Source organism: Lepus europaeus, chromosome 1 (assembly GCF_033115175.1).
Source record: "Lepus europaeus isolate LE1 chromosome 1, mLepTim1.pri, whole genome shotgun sequence".
NCBI classification, from domain to species: domain Eukaryota; kingdom Metazoa; phylum Chordata; class Mammalia; order Lagomorpha; family Leporidae; genus Lepus; species Lepus europaeus.
The window spans coordinates 140,475,206-140,497,469 of NC_084827.1; the positions used below are offsets into that span (position 1 = coordinate 140,475,206).

Below are 22,264 nucleotides of genomic sequence, written 5' to 3' on the forward strand. Positions count from 1 at the left end.
ATTCTTGATTAAACTACTTTTTTTCAATTTGTCCATGCTTTAAGGAAAGATATATTTTCTTTTAAGATATTTTGAGAGAAACCTTTTTTGGGGGTCCTTTGGGGGAGATAGTAAAGAGGAAATAGGAAGAAAACAAATGTTATTATGTCCAAATTTGAAATTGAAAAATATATTCTTCAAGTACACAGAAGTATACGCATCTTTTAGCAAAGACCATGATTATCCTATAAAAGGAATAATTTGGATTTTAAATAAGCACAGCAAAAATGTAAGACTTCATGTATTTTTTTAAAAAAAACTACAGCCTTAAATCTTGGGAAAAAAAAAAAAGAACCTTGATCTTGATACTTTAAAAACAATTAGGAAGGAAAAAGAAAGATAAATGGTGGAAAATAATATTAAAAATATATTAAATGAATCTCAGTAATTACTGAAAAACTACAATTGGGTAAATTAACTTTATTTGATGTATACGTACACAAACCTCAATAATCTGAGGAAAAATGAGAACATATCTTAGGAAAGAATTCATGTCTTTGATATTCATTAATAAGACAAAAATTACAAATGCAAGTTTCTCCATGTGAAATAAGTTCACAATAGAAGAGCCACCATCTTCTAAAATAATTTTTTCAGACACATTAGCCAAACTTTATTTTCTACATCTATGTAGCTTACTTAAGTCAATTAAAAAGAAAAACTACAGATATTAAGGGAGAATTCTAGAGCAATAGTTCTGTAAATATAAGGGGGAAGTGCTAGTATTTTTATTTCACCAACCTCAAATAAAAAGATTTAAGACCAATTTGCAAAGACCACCCATAATAAAATATAGTTATAAATCTGCAGGGCATTCCTTTATCATTTTAAGGCACAATCTGTTTTATCTCAAATTACTACAAGTTCAAGGTCACAGTGATGATTATATATTCAATTTTGGTCTGGTTTCTCATGGGTACATTGCTACATTTATATTTAGTCATGATTTTCAAAAACTGCAATACAATCACTTCAAAACAATGTTTACATCATTGCTCTGTATTTTAAAAATGTAAATACATGATACAATTTCCTAATTTAGATACACTACAAATTGGAGCCTTTTCTCCCTTCCACCACAGAGGAGGGAAAGGTTATATAACCAATATTCCAACAAATAGATACTTGACTGTAGAACGCATTACATTAAACACAGCATCTCCTACTAAGGCTAACATTAATTCAACACAGAGGACAAACTCATTCCAAAAAAAGTGTACACTAAATTTACGTCTTGTACATCATCTTTTTACTAATATCACCCATAGCTCCCATTATATAATTGAATCAACTATCACTATATCAAGGCCAAATATTTTAATATTTGGCTTTATGTGCTGCCTCTTCACCTCAAGGCTACTTAATGCAAACTGTACGAACACTACTGAGCAGAGAAACAGTGAGTGTCATAAATGATGGGGCAAACTATGAGGGGCTGAAATTTCCTTAGAATTTCAATGGGGAAAAATTATAGCATTTAAGCAAATAAACAGCAGTTTCTGAGACTACACTATTTCTACTTGTCTCTCAAGTACACCACTGTATTAATGTTAACACTTTAGCATTAACGTCTTGATTTTCTAGAATATTTTCCTTTAAGAAAAACACTTTAAAAAAGTTTTACTTCACTGAACTATGTTAGGTCCTAGTGGATAATTTCCCCTGGTGAAACACGTGACTGTATGAAGGGATTAAATGGAAACACAAAGAAAAAAGAAATTCCATAATAAACTTTCAATTATATAAATGAGATACCTATACCAAAACAGTTTATACAATAAAAATTAATGTTTCATATCACAAAATGATTTGAAGCATAGTTACTTCAAATGATCACTTCAACTAAATGCTGAAAGATCATTATTGTGTGAATTCTTATACTTAATAAAATCTGAAAAGTCAAGAAATCAGGCAAAATAGGACATACTCTGCAATAATCTTAAATATTTTCAAAAGAAAAATTGGAATATGGAATAGAAGTTTTCATGCTTTACATATTTATTAAGTCCTAGATAATAAATACTGAGAAGATTATTTTTGTTTTAATTCCAATATGCTAAGAAAAGTTCATTGGCACAAATATCCAGAGGTATTTTACAGTTTCATTTAGCTTTGGTGGCAAAGTGTGTTTTGCTAACCATACGAATACAGTTATATAATTTCCAATGCAGAGCTTTATGCTAAGAATTTTTTCCTATAAAAGGGATGTAAAAAGTCCAATATGAAACAGAACAAGTGCAACATGAAATACAAAATATGCCTATCACCTAGGCTTTTGAACAGTTAATATCTCTAGGCTTTGTCTATAAACTTTCGAAAAACATTACTACTATATAAATACTAAAAACCAAAACATTAAAAAAAATAGCATATGAACTTTACCAAAATGGTTACTTTTAGACTTCCTAAACTAAGATTGAATTGAAATATGTAAATAAACAAACTAGTTAAAATACACCAACAGAAACAGTTTCTTTTAAGTATTCAAAGTCATAATGTACACTGATTACAGATTGATTCTGACTCGTATCTACCAAGTCATATACAAAGTCATCAGAAACTGATCACTTGATATTTCAAAATTTTTGGCAGGATAACACGACAAATGTTTTCACAAAGTATTTACTTGATTTAAAAATTATCAACCATACACAATTTAATTAAGAAGTAGCTTAAAATATCACCAAGCTTTTGAAAGACATGTTATCAATTTAGGTATTCTGTCAAATTTATACTATAAATAGAACAATAGCTTGTCTATTCTCACTACTGCCAAATTTTATGTTGTTCTCAAAACTGAATTATTAAGCATATAAAATCAGGATAGTCATAATTTTTTTTAAAAAGTATGAGCTTTTGAGAATTTATAGTACATACATCTGAATTTGGATTACTGATCTGATGTTTCCTTATAAAAACCAGAGTATAAGTAACTTCACAGCCTTATTTCCTCGATCTACTACAATTTACTATGAAACAATGTATGAGTAGTGTGTGTAAATAAAAGTTCACTATAGAATTTGAAATGTTCTTTGTTCAAAAAAAACTGGCCTAAAATTTCAGCTCTCAATCACCTTACAATGTTATAAAAAATATCTTCTACATTTACCTTATTTGGCAAGAAGTTTCCTGGTAGAGTCTAATTTCCTATTACAAATACTTTTACTGCGTCCTCTCATCTATTGAGTGTCACAGTCTCCAAGCTGATTTTCCTCAATAAACTTCATAAGGTATCTTGTTTCCTATGATATAAAATTTGTAAGTACTATACATTCGAGAGAACAAAAAGTGACAAGGAAAAACAATCAAAAATACCTAGTCACAGAAGGTCCCAACATATTAAAAAAATTTTTCCCAGGTGATTTTAAAACCTTTTCCTAAAATTTCAAATGCAGCATTGAGAAGTGTTACACTAAAACCTTATTAATGGGAAACATTACACTGACTGAGACCTAATGTCTAAGATGAAAGCACAGGCCAACTGGTTTATGTGGGCACTCAGGAGTCAATAGCCCTAGTTTACCTCAAAAGAACTGAAAACTGAGTTTTACTTCCCTGTATTTCCCTTGGCCACTTTGTACAAGAGGCGCTAACAAGTAGCAAAGAGGAATGAACACATTATGTTCTGAGGAGTCCAGAGAATTAAGAAAATGTAAGAACTGTTTAATGAACAAATCATCCCACGTAAATTTGAGTGTTATGGAAATGTGTAGTGTCTACAAAAGTGATAACAACAAAGATCTATTCAACCCACTATAGTTCTTTATTTCCATTTCCTCATTGAATAATCATGTAGATATTAGTATAGTTCACTCAAGAAAAGGTATTCTGTTATACAATCTGAATTTAACTAACCAAAATATGAAAACAATGAAAGATTGATTGTTATTATCTGTATGTATTAAAGAGACTCAAAATCATTGTTAATCAGGCACAAATGGCTTTTTCTTAGAAACACTGCCTTAAGTATTTTCATTCTGATGATAAACAAGGAAAGAGTTATGAAAACCTGTTTAATTTCTAGCATAAAAAAGGTCCAGAAAAAAGTGTCAATAATCTCCATCATACTGTCAGTTTTAAATTACAATAATAACCCCGGAGGAGGCCTTAGGAACATTCTAAGTACCCAGTGTTTTCCTTTCCAGTTGGTGTTTGGTCTATTCATCAACAATAGAGTCCAGGAATTATTTTATAAGCTCAAACAAACTCAAAACACAACAATTTCTAAATAAAAACGCCCTAAGAGTGGAGTTCAGAAATTTGCTGAATTAGATAATCTCTTACTGCCACTGAGCAGTCAGATGCTGCTAAGAGGGCTGTGCTGTTTTGCCAACTAATACTATAGGTTGTAAGCATGAGAGAAACAGTATGTAATCTAAAGGCAAAGGATTTTTTTTTCCCCAAGTGTTCAAAAAATCAATTTTGCTAATCTTAGGACACAGTCTACCTTCTCAACTCTGGTAGCAATTTGAATTTAAAGTGCTTGATGAAGACCCTGTCAAAATGAAAGTGTATACAAAGTATATGAAAAGTGTACATATAGAATTCAAACTGAATTCAAGAAATGAGAACCTGAGACAGGCTAACACAGTTGGGGGCACTGTTACAGCAGAATAAGGGAAAGATTGTGAAAGAGTGAATGTGCATTTATACTGAGTTTCATTTGTCCTAAATTCACAAATGGGGTATTTTTATCATAGAGGACTGAAAAAAATCTAGAAACACAAATGAAAGCTACAAAACATACTATCCTCTTTTACCTTCTATTTCTTCATTTTTCCATACCATTATATATATATGTGTGTGTGTGTGTGTGTGTTAGTATATAGATATATATAATGGATAAAGCCCCTACTTATTTATAAAGAGTTTAATTGGAATTCTGTCATCTTTAAAATGAAATATTTTGTTGGCACACATAGTACTTAACGGATTGGAAAAACCACACTCACATGAAAACATTTTAGTGAGAATTAGTTTGCCTAGTCTAGTACTTTAAAAAGCAAGTGTACTACTCACAAATGAGAAAAAGTTTGAGTCTCACTTTATTCATGAGCAGTAGTGACTGGGTGAAACTTTAGATTATATAAATAATGATTATGGCTGTCAACAGAAGATACAAATTAATGAAGTTCTTTCTATATGTAGATATAAGTGCAAATTCAGACACAGTTAAATGACATATTTAACTTGTAACTCAAGATACAGTATCAGTGGCAAACTAAAAGATACCACATGTAAAAAAGTTGTTTATAAGGACATGTAAACCCATAGGCAGAAGTGTCCTTAACTTAAGTATACATGTGGTATGTCATGAGATAAGTATATAATAAATTCTGTTTTCCCTCAGGGACCGAACACACAAACACTAATATTTTATCCCTTTTGCTAATTCTTTCAAACAACCAAGAGCCTGATATGGCTGCCACATCTATTATGAAGTTATCACTTTCCTTTAATAGGTTCAGTAAGTGAAAGTATACATACTGAACAATAGGCATGAAGCTGGAAAAAGACAACAATGGAATCAAACTTGTAATCCTCAAATAAAACAGCAAGACTTTTTTTTTTAACTGATGCTTGAAAAGCAAGGACCTGAGAAGAACTGAGAAATGAGGTAACCCTTTACAGGCTGTAACATCTGAGAGCCTGCAATGGAATCCAGAAGCAACGGCAGAAAAAATGAAACTGGTTCTCTAGGACACACTTGGGTACTAACAAGGACACAAGTTCATAAGTGTGGGCTCACTTTACTTGAGAGATTTTAGATATTTACAGTATACACATCTACAAGAATGGCTACACAAGCCAGATGTTAGCTCAGCTTGAGTTTATGCCATCCAAAAGCTAAGACTACTATATTCTTTCATCTCGTTCCATTACCTTCTTCCCACTCCTTTGCAGCTAAGAATGAACTGAAATTCAAAATGAAATAGAAATGTTACTCTCTTATTTGTCAGACAGTAACCCTAGAAGTCATCTGGGAAAATCAAGATTCCTCTATTACTGGCTAAAGTCTCAATTTATTCAGGTGTCCTGTTGATATTTACCCTACTAAATATTGATAGCTTCATTTTATACATCAAATATAATGCTACACTTGATCATGTTGATGTTTTCCCACAGTAGAATAAAAATGGCACAAACCTATAGTTTTCCAACCAATGGAATTTAGTTACCAATTTATCATGACTGGAGGCACTTTTGGAAACCATGGGGAAAATGAATTATATCAAATGGCATAGACCGAACAACTGAACTCCTTCAATGCCAGTAAGTAAATATCTATGAGAATTTTCTTTATATTTAACAATAGATCTCTTTAATGGTCTCCTAGTATTCACCAAGAATACCTAAGATTCATTTTTGAAAATAATAAGAATATTTCACTGTTTCAAATTTGAATCATGTTTCCATCCATCAATCTTGCACTGGTTACCAGGAAATCCTGTCTCCTTACAATTCAAAGCAGTGATTTTCATGGATGTTAAGAAGACAAAAGATCTACTAGATTCCCTACAGCTGTCAAAAACTGACCGAAGACTCTTCGTGGCTATTTCACTTTTGAGAAACCCAACAGCTGTAAATTTCATCAATCTTTTAAGACTTATTTTCCAAATGTAAACCACAACAAGTATAAAATAACCCAGTTCTCAGAAGAGAGCATGGTGAAACGAGCAGTGTTTGACACGAGATTACAACGCGGTAGCTACTGAGTCTCTATGTGAAAATCTCTGGTACGACTGATGAAGCAGAGTAGTAGATAATGCACTGCAGTCCTCAAAGACAGTGGCCAGCACATCCTTTCAAGAATTTTTCAAACAGGACTATTACCAGATATTTACCGCAAAACAAAACCATGCTTCAACTACTTTTCTCAAGCAGTACAAAACTAATTTCCTATTTTTCAATACTGTAAAAATAGACTTGTCTTCTCCAAAGGACCTCGCTGTCCATGTTGATGGATCTGTATGTTCATTCTTCTTACGGACCCTAAAGGCATAAATCGTCTTCATCATTCCTTATGTCCACCCTCACATAAAGTTGCACAATGCATGGAGTAAAAGAGGAATGAAGACAAAGCATGGAACCCTGTATAAGTGTGCTGACCCAAAAGCAATTACACCAACAGCCAGAGGAAGTGGAAACTGTGAGGCAGTCTTCAATAACTTACTGCAAAGAGAGAAAAATAAATGTTATGCAAACTACATTGTCAGCTAAAATAAAATGTCTGTTTCTATCCAGAAAATAGCCAGCTTTGTTTAATTTTTCACATTTTAACAACATAAAAATATTAGCAGGGCTTTTATTCAGCAATTCTATCTTTAGGAATGTGTACTAACAAAAACAATCAATAATTTTCAGTAAGACACAGCTGCAGGAATGTTTATCTTACTCGTACTTAAACAGCAAAAACCTAGCCAAACAAAAAGCAATCATATTTAATTTGTAACAAAGGAGCACATAAGACAAAACACTAAAATTTTTTTAAGAGAATACTACTCTCAGAAAAGACTATAACTTTTTGCTCTGAAAATAGAGAAACTAAGGATAATATGGATTAAGAAACTTGCTGAAGGACACAGAGCTAGAAAATGGTGAGCCAAGCTTTAATCCCAGGTCTACTTAATTCTAGAATATCTGCCAGAATCAACAGAAAAGGCCTCCAGAGCAACAACCAATGAATAAAAAGCCAAGTATTACTTCAGAAAATTCCAAACATATACAAAAGTAAGCTGCATAATGAGCCCTCATGCACCCATGACCCTGTTTCAAAAATTATCAAATCAGAGCCAATCTTACTTCGTCTGTCTGCTTCCACTCCTCCTGTACTTTTTGGAAGCAAATCATTCGTATCTTTCAAGGGTTAACTTTTAAGGAAAAAAAACCTGTATAATTACAGCCTAACAACTAAGACCTAAAATTAAGAAAACAAGGATAACACACTTGCATATAAACTATATCTGCTTATAAATCATAATATTGTTGTGGCTTTACTTTTAGGAATAGTCTAATTCATTAACAATTAAAGAGTATGTTTCAGAAATAAAATAAAGGTGATAAAGGCCAGAAGAAATATGAAGAAAGAAAGATTAAACTACTGTACCTTGATTTTACTGAAACAGTGTAAGTATTTCCAAGAATTGCCATAGTCGGAATAAGGATAAATGCCAAAGGCTTACATGGATCAGGATTAAGTTTAAAATAATACCTGTAACAATAAAAATATGAAACATAAGTCAACAAAACAGACCAGGTCATTTTAAATTTTTAGAAGCACATTATATAATGTTTAGAGCATTACAGTAGCAATATATATGAGAGTTCTAAACAACTCATAAGTAATTTTTTATTCTAGATTATTTTTATACCCAACGTTTCATATGGAAAATTATGTTTAGAATTTACTAAAGGAAATGATAATATGCAGTATGAAAGCACTTCCTTTTTACAACAGGGGGCAGAGGGGAAGAGATACTGATTGACTGGGCGAGAGTGATCTCTGATCTGCTGGTTCACTTTCCAAATGCTTAACATCCAGGACTGTCTCATGCATTTATTGACAGTAAGTTTCTACAGCCTTCAGAATCACAAATTTGTGTTTCTCAAATAATTCTGACTGCAAATGTGTTAAGAAAACAGTGGGCACTGACTAAAAAGAGGGACAATGGAAGGATATTAACATCTGGTAACCTTTGACTTAACTTACTGAATTTATTTTTGGTTTACCAACTTAAAGAAATACTTTCTATATTAGGTAAACTGAAAATTTTATTTTTGATAACTATATTTAGTAGTGAAGGGTTCAAATCCTACTGGGATGAGGTCATCTTTTACTTAGTAATTTACCAGTAGACAAAAATACAATTTAAAGCCGGCGCCGTGGCTCAACAGGCTAATCCTCCGCCTTGCGGCGCCGGCACACCGGGTTCTAGTCCCGGTCGGGGCGCTGGATTCTGTCCCGGTTGCCCCTCTTCCAGGCCAGCTCTCTGCTGTGGCCAGGGAGTGCAGTGGAGGATGGCCCAAGTGCTTGAGCCCTGCACCCCATGGGAGACCAGGAGAAGCACCTGGCTCCTGCCTTCAGATCAGCGCGGTGCGCCAGCCGCAGCGCCATTGGAGGGTGAACCAACGGCAAAGGAAGACCTTTCTGTCTCTCTCTCACTGTCCACTCTGCCTGTCAAAAATAAAAATAAAAATACAATTTATTCTTTTTTGGCAGATTTTTGGGGGAAGTTTATTCTCATGGTAAAGAAGAGAATGTTAATGTACTCAATATAAATTTCAGGTAATATATAATTGTGTGTGTGTGTGTATGTGTGTAAGATTTTTTTCACCTACATGAAAGGCAGAGTTACAGAGAGAGAGAAGAAGAGAAAGAGAAATCTTCCACCTGCTGGCTCACTTCCCCCAGTGGTCACAATGGCTAATGGCTAATGCCAGGCCAAAGCCAAGAGCTAGGAGCTATCTTATGTTGTTTTCCCAGGCACACTGGCAGAGTTGGATGGGAAGTGGAGCAGTCGGGACTCAAACAAGTGCCCACATGCGATGGTGATGCTGCAGGCCGCAGCTTAGCCTGTGGTGGCATAGGCCCCAGATTTGTGTTCTTGAGGAATTTTCATGGAGTATTAGAAAGAAGTCTCTATCTAAAGATGTTTATTGTTTGAGCGACATAAATAATAATTACATACATAAAACTCACTTAAGATTCTTTAGCCAGTAAATTAAAGACGGCATGCTGAGTAACACTATCCATGTTAGTAAGTTAATCACAGTACTGTGCATACGAAGGCTGTCTTCAGCGTCATTAGCAGATAAACGAAGATGGTGTACTGCAGAGTCTTTATGGTGATTGGATTTTTTTTCACTTCTTCTAGAATGCTTGGGATTCTATAAAAGCACAAAGTAAAAATATCAAGATGCTAAGTAAACAAAAATAATTTTAAGATATTATTTTATTCAAAATCAAGCTCAATTACTTAAAAGATAAACAAGTATATCTTTCCATTACCAAAGTGACATAAATCATTAAAATTATTTAAAGGCACTTTAAAATGGTTATAATTACAATACTTTTTCATTCCTTTGACTTTCTATTCTCACAGCTGAGAATGAGTGTGCTTCAAAAAGTCTGTAGAAAAATGGAATTAAAAGGTAAGTTTATTTTAGTGTAAAAAACTTTGAAATCCATGCATACAAGGGGACTTCAAGAAGTTCATGAAAACGTGTATTATGAAAAAACTGCATGGATTTCAGAATTTTTTGGATCTGAAATAAACATTCTTAATGCCATTTTCCATGAGTTTAAAAACAATGTATTTGATATTTGAGAGGCAAAAAGAGACAAAGGTACAGATAGACAGAATGTGTTCCCATCTGCTGATTCACTCTTCAAATGTCCACAACTGCTGGAGGTAGGCGTGGGCTGAGTTAAACCTGGGAGCAAAGAGTGCAATCCAGGGTCCCAATTACTTAAGCCAATACGGCTGCCTCCTATGGTCTGTGTTAGCAGGAAACTGCAGTCAGGAATCAAACTCAGGTACTTTGATGTAGATGTGGACATCTTAACTGCTGGGTAAACACATAGTCTTTTTCATGAGCTTTTCAAAGAATCCTGTATATCCATATCTTCCAGGTAATTATCAAAATAAAATTCAAAAGACATCATAATTGTGTTATATTTTCAGCAGTGTGATTTCAGATGCTCATATGCACCCCTCCACCTCTCGTCTCCATCTCTTCTGCTCCTCCTGAGAAGCTAGGGCAGATGGATTAACGTGAGTACCAGGAATGTGAGTCTTTAAAAAGTTATAGTGGTGATTTATAAACAGGACAGTAAAGTCTGGTTTATAGTTACCCTGGGGTAATATCCCACAACTTGGGGTAGGAAGCTCAGGACATTTTTTTTAAGCTAGTCATTTAAAAAGTACAGTGTATTTTTTGAATGACTAGAGTCTGAACAATTCTGAAAAACCAAAAATCCTGTTGGAATGGTAGCAACAAAAACTGTGTGACTCATTGAAGCAGATGAATAATTTTGTATTTTAAAAGCTTAGGGAAAATTCAATTTGAAATTATTCCAAACTGTCAAGTATCATAAGCTGGTATTTAAGATACTTGTAAATACTATTTATGTTTTTAATTTTGTAAAATAAAGATTTCTTTCTAACCAAAAAAAAATTCAAAAGATAATTTGTAACAATACCAAAATGACACAGTAACTGATAAAGATCAATTTAAAATGACTTAAATTTATTTTAGTAGTAAGTTTACTTTCCTTAAAGTTACTGAAATTCATAATACCTTTTAAACACTCTAAGATCATAATCTTTAAAACATTATTTATCTGTAAGGCAGAGGGACAGAGTGGGAGAAGACAGAGAGAGGGAGAAGTCTTCTAACTGGTTCACTCCCCAAATGGCCACAGGGGCTGGGACTGGGCCAGGAGCAAGCCAGGGGCTTTATATCCAGGTCTCCCACATGGGTGCAGGGCCCCAGATACCTGGGCCATCTTCTGCTGCTTTCCCAAGTGTATTAACAGGGAGCTAGATCTGAAGTGGAAAAGCCAGGACTCAAACCAGTGCCCAAATGGAATGGCAGCACTGCAGGTGGTGGCTTAACCCACTACATCACAATGCTGGCCCTAAGATCATAACACCTTATAAAAACAGAATCTTACTATTCCACATGTTATTTCACATTGAAGTTACATAAAGTTTTGAAGATAAAACTCACCACAGGCTGGTTATTTTTAAAAGTTGTTAGGCAGGCTTGCAAATGAACGATCTAGGAAAAAGGAATGACTTGTACTTTAGTTTGAAACAATGAGTATGAGCCTTTCTACTAAAAACTGAAAAGCAGTTTGGAATTTACAAAACCTAAACAAATGAAAATTCACTTAAACATTATTTTAGAAAAGATGATAACTACATACACTTGCTATCATGGATTTAAAAAAAAGTAGAAAACAAAATAATACAAATTTCCCAGTTATGTTGTGGCTAGGGCATACTGCAATACCTTTTATATTCTGTGAACATATGTTTGAATGATGCCTCGGTACAGCATCTTAATGGATCTTATCAGACAAATACTTGATTATATTCAAAAGGGTAAACAAACTTAACACGGTTCACATATTGTAATTCTTTGAAAACCTAATTTGAAAATCTGATCATATACGGTATTGGAATATTTCTAAGAAACTGAAAAAAGTCTGTATATTTAATTCATTAGGTTTCTTTAAGTGAGAAAGTTTTGCTTATTGGGTCAGTTGTTTGAAATACATAAGAAAAATCAAAGTACCTACAAATAGTTTTTTTCAGATGCATATAAATTTCCTTTGGAAAACTGGAAATAATTTGCATGTATTGGTGTTAAAAACAGAGACAAATAAATCTTTGCTTAAAAACAAAAAATTTATGCACAGGAATAATTTTACACAGATGGCTTAATATCTAAATGAGCTTAATTATTATCTTGTATCCACACAAGAAATATTTAGATGCTACATTGTCATTGGTTCTATTTCATTGAAAGAAATTATGAATGACCAATTGACAAAAAATATGTATATGAGTCAAAGGGTCATTTTTTCCATTCAATTATTGTTTACACCCATTGTGTATATTCCCACTAAACTAGGGTCTTTTGCTTTTCACCTGTTGAACTTCTATTTGGGTGAAGTATTAAGCCTTTTTACTGTAATATAAATTTAAAATGTTATCTCAAAAACTAAAATAGAAAAGTAGAAGGAAGAAGAGCGGGAGGGAGGAAAGGAACATCATTATAGTTTTTAGACTTGTATCTATAAATCATATTGAATCTGTTAAAAATTAATTAAAATGAACATCAAAAATGAAAAAAAATTACTATTTTAAAAATTTATTTATTTGAAAGAGAGAGAGAAGAGACAGAGAGAGATAGTCTATCTACTGGTTCACTCCTCAAATGGCCACAATGGCCAGGGCTGGGCCAGGTTGAAGCCAGAGCCAGGAGTTTTTTTCCAGGCCTCTCAAGTAGGTGGCAGACACCCAATGACTCGGGCCATCTTTGCTGCTTTCACAGGCACATTAGGCAGGGAGCTGGATTGGAAGTGAAGCAGCTGGGACTCAAGCCAAAATGAGATGCCAGCAATGCAGGCGGAGGCTTAACCTGCTGTGCCACAGTGCTGGCCCCAGAAAAAATTATTATCTAATCTAATGTCAGCAATTTGTCCTTAAGAATAATATGGGGAGTACAGAGCTGGATAATTTCCTGGATTTTCCTGTAAGATGTCAGTCTTCTTGGAAGTGTTTTTCACTTCTTCAGCAACATTACTAGCCCAATTATTTTGATCATTGTGTTCTGACTCTTTGGCAAGTTTTCTAATATTTTACATTATCTCAGCATGATGGATTGATCTTATTAATTTATTAACTCACCCATGTTTAAAGAGAGGTGTGAATAAAAACTGCTCTAGCAAAATGTTTTTAAAGAGGAAAGAACAACTTTAAACAAATAGTATTCTCTCCCTTTCCTTTGCTTTTTTTTTTTTAAATAAGAAACCCCAACGCAGAATAGTAATTTCAGTTCTATAGTTAATTTATATAATTTAACTAATTAAAATGTTTTTAAAAAACCTTTAAATTTAAAATTGTTATATAACAGAAGGCTACTACAGCAGCAATTAAAAATTTTGTTAACAACACCTTCATAACAATCTAGGTCTGCCTAATACAAAGCCCAGTCATATTCTGGCTTTACTGATTAGACATACCTTAAACACATAGTAAAAATAAGAAAGAAGTATGGCAAGTGCTCCACAAGTTGTCCAACTAACTATGATCAAAACAACTGTCAAAAAGGGCAAGTCTGGAGATAACATCTTGATATCTTTGGGAAGTTCAGAGGGTCTGGAATAACAATACAGTTAGAAACATATGAATAGATGTTTATACAATCACATATAAAAAGAAAATTACATATAAATTATATGCAAAATCTGAACTGCCTCCAAATCCAACTTTTTGAGCAATATGTTATCACAAATAGAAAAGAATATTCCACATTTGAGCTCAAGGCAACAGGTTGCAGCCAAAACACAGGTACACTAAAAATATTTTATAAAATTACCTTTGAGGGTATGTGTATAAAGTGCCTATAAAACACAAATGCATTTTTGCTTAGACTTGGGTCTCATTCCCAAGATAACTCATTATATTCATGCAAATATTTTAAAAAATCCAAAACACTCTGGTTTCAAGCATTTTGGATAAGAAGTATTCAACCTATACTACTCTGCCCTTCTTTCTTGCTTATTAGTAAACAAGTACTATGTAAGGTATTTTTAATTAAAGGCAGTCATCACATATTTTTGATTATAAGTTCTCTTCTACCTGTAGTAGTTCCTCTTCCAATTAGAAACACTAAAGAAGAACTTGTACTAAGGAACAAAAAATGCTACCAATGATAACCACTAATTATAGACAAAAATATTGGGCAATACATCTTCAATCTTAATAGCATGAGGGGCAATTTTCGATTTCTTAAACACTCAATATCACACAGATGCTTGATGGCATTACCATCAGAAACCTCCACCAGAGGCACTGCAGAGGGGTGGAGGGTGGGGTATCACACCATAATTCAATCAGTGACAGTAAATCACATGTCTGGTATGAAGGAGTGGCTATGGAAGCTAGACTGGTGCTTTACCAGGAAGACAGAGTCTCTGGACTCTAAGAAAATTCCAGACAATATTTTTGGAACTTTTATACATCTCATCTAATCTGATGCTAAGTATCTTGACTGAAGTCTTTTCCCTCAGGTTTGATTACAGAAGTCAGCATATAAAAGCACTGTCAGAGAAACAATTTCTCCTGGGAAAAATTTACAACAGTGAAATTTAAAAGTACCTGTGGTCAAACTTTTTGATTAATTCTTTACCACTAAAATAAAAATTAAATATAGCATTTAATGTGCAATAAATGATTAGTTTTACCAAAGACAAAACTTGAACACTAACCCATACTTTTGCTAGTTATAAATCTTTCTTTTATTGAAAATAATTTTAAGGTTTCAACTGGAATATAATGTTTATAATTAGGAGCAGTAACAAAGCTTTGAGTCATTCATTTTTTACCTTTTCATAGCTAGCCACAATGATGAAAGGAGTTTCACAGATGTAGAAGAGACTAGGCCACTCCAATAGGCAGTACATGTTCCAAATAAAAAGAGAATCAAGGAGACAAGGGGGAAACACATGCTCTGACTAGTTAAGACAATGGCATCTAATTCTGGCAACATTAGTGCATCCCATAGTTCTTTAAACCATTTATACCTGTGGATAAAAGAAAACATAGAAGACAAATTGTATAAATAAATAGATAAAATACAAATCCAACAATAGACAGTTAAGAATTAATGTTTGACCATTTACTAGAGCAATACTTAATTTATAATTATACTGAAACATGTTTCAATTCTCTGTAAATAATATGTCCTTTAACTTCCAAGTGAGCCTCCTAGTCTTGAAGGATCTGAGGCCTGAGTCTCAATATTGCATTTCTGACCTCCATTCACCCTTAAATAAAGTGTTTTTTTCTTCAGCTAGAAAGCCAATAGTTAGTTGTAATGACAAAAGAAAAGATATCTAAGTAATTTTTTGAGTTTTTAAAATTTATTTATTTGATAGGCAGAGACAGTGAGAGAGAGAGCTCTTATCTATGATTACTTCACAAAAATCCATAATGGCCAAGGCTGGGCCAGGCTAAAGGTGGGAGCCAGGAGTTGGGAATTCAATCCATGTATCCCAAAAGCATTGCAGGAACCCAATTACTTGAGCTATCCCTGCAGCTTCCCAGGGTTTGCATTACCAGGGAGTTGGAGTTAGGAGCCAGAGCAAGGAATCCAACCAGCTCCTTAAGTAATTGTTCTTAGCCAAAAAACACAAAATGTGAATAAAGTAACAATGAAATGTTAAGCCGGGTAGAAAGCTCTAAAATATACTTTGTATGCTAAGTAAGAGAAAGAGATCAGAGGAATTATTTCATCAATACCTCATAATTGTTTGTGTTTGTGAATCTGGAATAATATTTAAGGATCATGGACCATATATAGCCATTTGCAAATGTTAAATGCTTAGCATAAAATTTAAAATCCTCATTTAGCTTTATATATATACATATATATATATATTATTTCTGAAATGATTATACTAGGGAAATAAATGTTGATATACTTAAGCATTTTCCTAAGAAAAATTCCCATTTAATGAAACTGGCTAACTGCCAAATCTATATGACAATTTATATTGCATTATACAACCAAGTATGTTTTCTATATTAACCAAAATTAAAATCATTATCATAAATAGTAAAACTTACCCCAAAAGAAACTTAACCATAATTACAAAAGGATCAACTTTGTAAGGTTTGGCTTCTTTATCCAACATAACAGCATACTCCAAGCAAGAACCTGGTGATTTAAAAAATTATATACAATAGAGAACTCACAATAATGAAGTATGAGATATATTATGTCCTATATCATCTATAAGAGCAACATATTTTATGACAGAGAAAGTAAGGGTCTTCATTACTATCATTACTAATCTTCTTGAAAGATTAAAAATTAGTGCAATTCAGTGGTTCTTTTATATGGGTATACACATTTAATCATTTGTGAAACAAATTTAGGAAGCCAAATCTGGGGTGTCACAAAGCCCCATGTGTGATTTTTTTAAAATGGCTTTACTGATATATAATTCTCATACCATACAATTCATCCATTTAAAGTATATATGATTCAATGGTTTGTAATAGATTCACAGAACTATACATTCATCAACACAATCAGTCATATCACATTTTCTTTTTTCTTAGATTTATTTATTTATTTGAAGGTCAGAGTTACACAGAGAGAGGAGAGGCGGGGGGGGGACAGAGAGGGGGGAGGAGGAGGACAGAGGGAGGGGGGAGGGGAGAGGGAGAGAGGCAGGGAGAAAGAGGGGGAGGGGGGAGGGGGAGAGAGGAGGAGAGGGGGCTGGCGCTGTGGTGTAGCAGTTAAAGCCACCACCTGCAGCGCCGGCATCCCATATGGGCACTGGTTCAGGTCCTGGCTGCTCTACTTCCGATCCAGCTCTCTGCTATGGCCTGGGAAAGCAGCAGCAGATGGCCCAAGTCCTTGGGCCCCTGTGCCCACGTGGGAGACCCAGAAGAAGCTACAGGCTCCTGGCTTTGGATTGGTGCAGCTCCAGCTATTGTGGCCACTTGGGGAGTGAACCAGCGGATGGAAGACCTCTCTCTCTCTGCCTCTCCTTGTCTCTCTGTGTAACTCTTTCAAATAAGTAAATTAATCTTTTTAAAAAAATCAAAAACAAAAAGAACACTTAGGAAAAAAACTCCAGGAAACTCAAAAAGTACAAAAAGCCCATTTTGCTTAATAAATTAAGGAAAGATGGAGGTTGGAGCCTACAGTTTAAGGCGCTTAATGTTTAAACTTAATGATCAACTACAATGTATGGATCTTATATGAAAACTGCTTAAATTTTTTAAATCATTTGATACTATTAGGGAATTACTGTTAAATTTTTTGGTATGTTTTCTGGTTAATATTTGTCCTCTTTTTAGACATAAATACTAAAAAAATTATAATACGAAAAATTCATTGTTCAATTCCTATGTACTTTTTAAAAAGTTAATTTGTTTAGATTTAAAATAACTACTTTTCGCATTAAAAAAGACACTGATACAAAAGTGACAGGTTAAGCAAATATTAAGAATTCTTACATCTTAGCACCACAAACTCAAAGTCTGGACTCTCAGAGAAAAAAGAAATCTCAGTACTTTTTTTTTTTTTTTTTTGCTTTTAACTAGTTTAAGATTGATGGTTGATAGGGTTTTGAAAAGTAATTAAGATGCAGAGAAGACTGGTCATAAAATCACATGCACAAAATCACAGTAGTAGTTATAGCCAAGAATTCCCTTATTATAACTGCTAATTAAATACAATTAAATATACATACAAAACTAATAGTTTTCTACTTTAATATTCATGACAAAACATGAAATTATAAATATTCTTACCTGTTGAGAATAGAGTATATAACTGCCCTCCATATGCAAGAAGAATACTAGAAATGACATAAGCAGGCAGAGCTCCACCATGAAATCTAACTACCTAGAAAATAGGCAAATCAATGGGAAACTTCTGAATATTCATATTGATGAAATAAATGTACTTTCCTATGAAATAGTTATTTTTTACTTTATGACTTTCTTGACACAGTCACAAGATATTTCCAATTGCATAAAAAATTCTATATAAAATAATTATTGAAAATATTCATATACACCATATTAGAAATATATCTCCATTTTTCATCAAAAGCATAACTGTGAAACACATGCTACAAATTTGTTTTCCAAGGCATATTTCTTGAGCACTTTATGTTCCAGGCACAATACTAAACACTGTATATGCATTATCTCATGCTCTCTTCCCATAATCCTTTAAGGTAGTTTTTAATCCCTGCTTTACCACCACAGAAATTCAGGCATGGGAAGTGCTAGTAAGTTGCACAATTAAAAATGTAACAGACTGCCGGCGCCGTGGCTTAACAGGTTAATCCTTCGCCTTGCGGCGCCGGCACACCGGGTTCTAGTCCCGGTTGGGGTGCCGGATTCTATCCCGGTTGCTCCTCTTCCAGGCCAGCTCTCTGCTATGGCCAGGGAGTGCAGTGGAGGATGGCCCAAGTCCTTGGGCCCTGCACCCGCATGGGAGACCAGGAGAAGCACCTGGCTCTTGGCTTCGGATCAGCGAGATGCGCCGGCCACAGCGGCCATTGGAGGGTGAACCAATGGCAAAAAGGAAGACCTTTCTCTCTGTCTCTCTCTCTCACTGTCCACTCTACCTGTCAAAAAAAAAAAAAAAAAAAAAAGTAACAGACTGAGGGGCCAGCATTGTGGTACGGCGGGTTAAGCCACTTTCTGCAACACCAGCATGCCATCTGAGTGTCAGTTCAATTACCGGCTGTTCCACTTCCAATTCAGCACTCTGTTAATACTCCTGGGAAAGCACTGGAAGATGGCCCAAGTGCTTGGACCCTGTCACCCACATGGAAAACCCAGATGGAATTCCGGGCCTGGCCCAGCCCTGGCTGTTCTGGATATTTGGGGACTGAATCAACTGATGGAAGAGATTCTGTCTCTCTCCACTTTCTCTCTCTAGAACTCTGCCTTCCAAACAAACAAACAAATATATAAATCTTTCAAAAAGAAATGTAATAGACAGGGGTAGGTTTTGTGGCACAATGGGTTAAGCTATTGCTTGAAACAGCTGAATACCATACCAAGCGCAAGTCCTAACTACTTCTCTTTTTGTCCAGCTCCCAACTAATGTGCCTAGGAGGCAGCAAGAAGGAAGAACATTATATTTTTCAATGATTTTTGATTAACAACTCAGTCACTACAAATGCTTTATTTGACACTTCAAAGTACACATCTTGGTCATGTAACACCAGTATATTTTTTAGAAAGAGTTCCACTTTTGAACAAGATTGAGTCTATCTTCTTCGGGTGCCTGAGTATACAGCACCAAGTTACCAGCATGAATTCTTCTCTTATAGTCTAAGTCCTTTAATACTTCAGACTATTTTGTATTACTATCCGTAATGCTGTTTTCCACCTTGTACTAACATTTCATCTTTCCTTCATAATGTAGCACAAAAAATTTTAATGTTAACTTAGAATTTTATAATGTTGACAAATTTAATAATCACCATCTAATTCTCAGTGGGTTATTAAAGGATCAAATGATGTAATGCATATAAAAATGCTTCTCATTTAATTTTGAGTTGTGAGTTTTACTGTAATTACATTATAATGACTTTTTTTTTTTTTTAAAGAAAGATTTATGTAGTTGAAAAGGCAGAGAGATAGAGGGAGGGACAAAGGGAGATCTTGCATCTGCTGGTTCATTTCCCAAATGGCCTCAAAGGCTAGGGGTTGTGCCAGGCACTCTATCCTGGTCTCCCACATGGGTATCAGGTGCCTATACACTTGGGCCATCTGTTGCCTTCCCAGGTGCATTAGCACGGAGTTGCATAGAAAGTGAAGCGGTAAGACTATACCAGCTGGAACTGGTGCTGATATATGATGCAACTGTTGTAGAGGGCACTAGCCCCAGCATGATTTAAAGTAAAGAAATAAAATTATGGTATGCCTGAATGACAAAATGTAACAGCCTAAGAAATAAAATTAATAAAAGCTATAAGAGGGGGGCTGGCACCATGGTGCACTAGGTTAATCCTCCACCTGCAGTGCCAGCATCCCATATGGGCGCCAGTTCAAGTCGCTGTTGCTCCTCTTCCAGTCCAGCTCTCTGCTGTGACCTGAGAAAGCAGTGGAGGATGGCCCAAGTACTTGGGCCCCTGCACCTGCATGGGAGACCAGGAGGAAACACCTGGCTCCTGGCTTTGGACTGGCACAGCTCCGGCAGTGGCAGCCACTTGGGGAGTGAACCAACGGAAGGAAGACCTTTCTGTCTCTCTCTCACACTGTCTGTAACTCTGCCTGTCAAATAAATAAGTAAAATCTTAAAAAAAAAAAAAAAAAAAGCTATAAGAAATTTTGCTAAATTTTAAAATCTGACTAACCAGTATTATCTTATTTATGTCCAGGTTATATAATTTTGCAAATTATGTTGAATAACAATATCTGTAGTTCTAATTAATACATAATTTTTGTAGTATTATTTGCAAATTATTTTCAACATTTATCTTTAAAAGATAAGATTATTCTTACCTTTTACAAATTGAGCATCTACAACATAATAAATTCTTTGAAAATGTTCATTTCTTATGACAGAGCCTATAGATTTTATTGTACTATGAATCAGACTGTAGTATGAGCAACATGAAGTCTTAATATGACATTCATTTAGGCAAAAAGATTAACTCTTGTGGGTAATCAGGTATCAGCTGACATTTCTAGATGTATCAAACATGAAAGCATTACCTTAAGGCAAAGTTTGGCCAACTTTGGCCTGTGGGCCAAGAATGGTTCCTATGTTTTATTAAAGTAGAGGCAGAAAGAAAACAAAAAACAAAACAGCAGCTACAGCAACCAAAGAGATCGTATATGCTGTTAAATTACTGATTACAGAGAAAGTTTATAATTCCTTCCTCACAGTATTTATTACAAGGCAATAATCAACCAATAACCAGAAGTCTCTCTTACCTGTCCAAGTATTTGTGAAAAGGAAGTCTTAACTGTCACCTAGTTTAAAACAATGATTAAAAAAGGTTATTTTCCTTAAACTCCTCTAGTTCACATTTCATTAAACTGAGCACTTCTACACATTTTTTAGCATAATTAATTTTTATAATGATAAACCTAAAGATATTCAAAATCTTAAATAGTTTTATCACTTAGCATGCATTCCCATATTCTAATTCATCAACAACTGGATAAATGTTTTGGTATCTGTGGTAACCCATTACTAAAATATTTTATTAATCTGAAGATGTTATTAACAGATCATGCCAGCTAAAGGAATTTAAGTAAATATATATAATACTTCAAAAAGAAATTCATACTAATTATATATACCACAAACAAAGCTTTTTTGATAAAGTCTTGGAAAAGGAAATAGATTTTTCTTAGGGAAGTTATAAAATGACTGCATTTTCTCAAAATATGGGCTTACTGAAAATATGCATTTGTAAAAACATGGACATTTTGAGATCACTGCAGAATATGGAGTAAATTATTAACAAAATTCTTAGTACTGTTTTAATACTAGAAATAAGATACAAGTTAAAAACCATGTTAGCCCATTGTTAGAAACATAATCTAATCTAAATTCATCTAATTCAGATAAAACTAAAATTTTGTTGTATGAACAGATTCTACTAATTTGACATCGATCCTAGAATACCCTAAGAAAATTAATTCTAATAAAGAATTCAAATATTTAAGCAAAAACAGAAGATTGCTCTGTTGCTACCATTGAAATACTACTTTAAGCATTTAAATTTGAAGTCCCTGGAACCTGATAATTTCTGAAATAGGGAGGGACTATTCATGAAATCTGTAAATAAACAAAATGTTACTCCCAATTCTGGTTCCTTCTCTTAGCATGAAGAAGTCCTCTTGCATTATAAAATAAACACAGTAGGAACAACTGCACATATTAATGACAAATAGAGTTTAATTAGTGAAAAAGAAGGAAGATCTGGTTTGTG

At 34.1% G+C, this 22,264-nt stretch overlaps 1 protein-coding gene across 1 annotated transcript in view; it reads right to left on the bottom strand.

Moving 5' to 3' along the window:
- Nucleotides 1–439: 439 nt before the first annotated feature.
- Nucleotides 440–22,264, bottom strand: part of PGAP1 (post-GPI attachment to proteins inositol deacylase 1) — a 71,330-nt gene continuing 49,505 nt past the window's right edge. The window contains exons 19-27 of the mRNA XM_062189479.1: nucleotides 21,258–21,296; nucleotides 18,105–18,198; nucleotides 16,404–16,494; nucleotides 15,161–15,358; nucleotides 13,796–13,931; nucleotides 11,773–11,823; nucleotides 9,740–9,927; nucleotides 8,147–8,251; nucleotides 440–7,212 (exon numbers count right to left, since the gene is read on the bottom strand). Coding sequence (XP_062045463.1) covers nucleotides 7,074–7,212; nucleotides 8,147–8,251; nucleotides 9,740–9,927; nucleotides 11,773–11,823; nucleotides 13,796–13,931; nucleotides 15,161–15,358; nucleotides 16,404–16,494; nucleotides 18,105–18,198; nucleotides 21,258–21,296 — 1,041 coding nt within the window. The 3' untranslated portion in view covers nucleotides 440–7,073. The remainder of the gene's footprint in view (nucleotides 7,213–8,146; nucleotides 8,252–9,739; nucleotides 9,928–11,772; nucleotides 11,824–13,795; nucleotides 13,932–15,160; nucleotides 15,359–16,403; nucleotides 16,495–18,104; nucleotides 18,199–21,257; nucleotides 21,297–22,264) is intronic.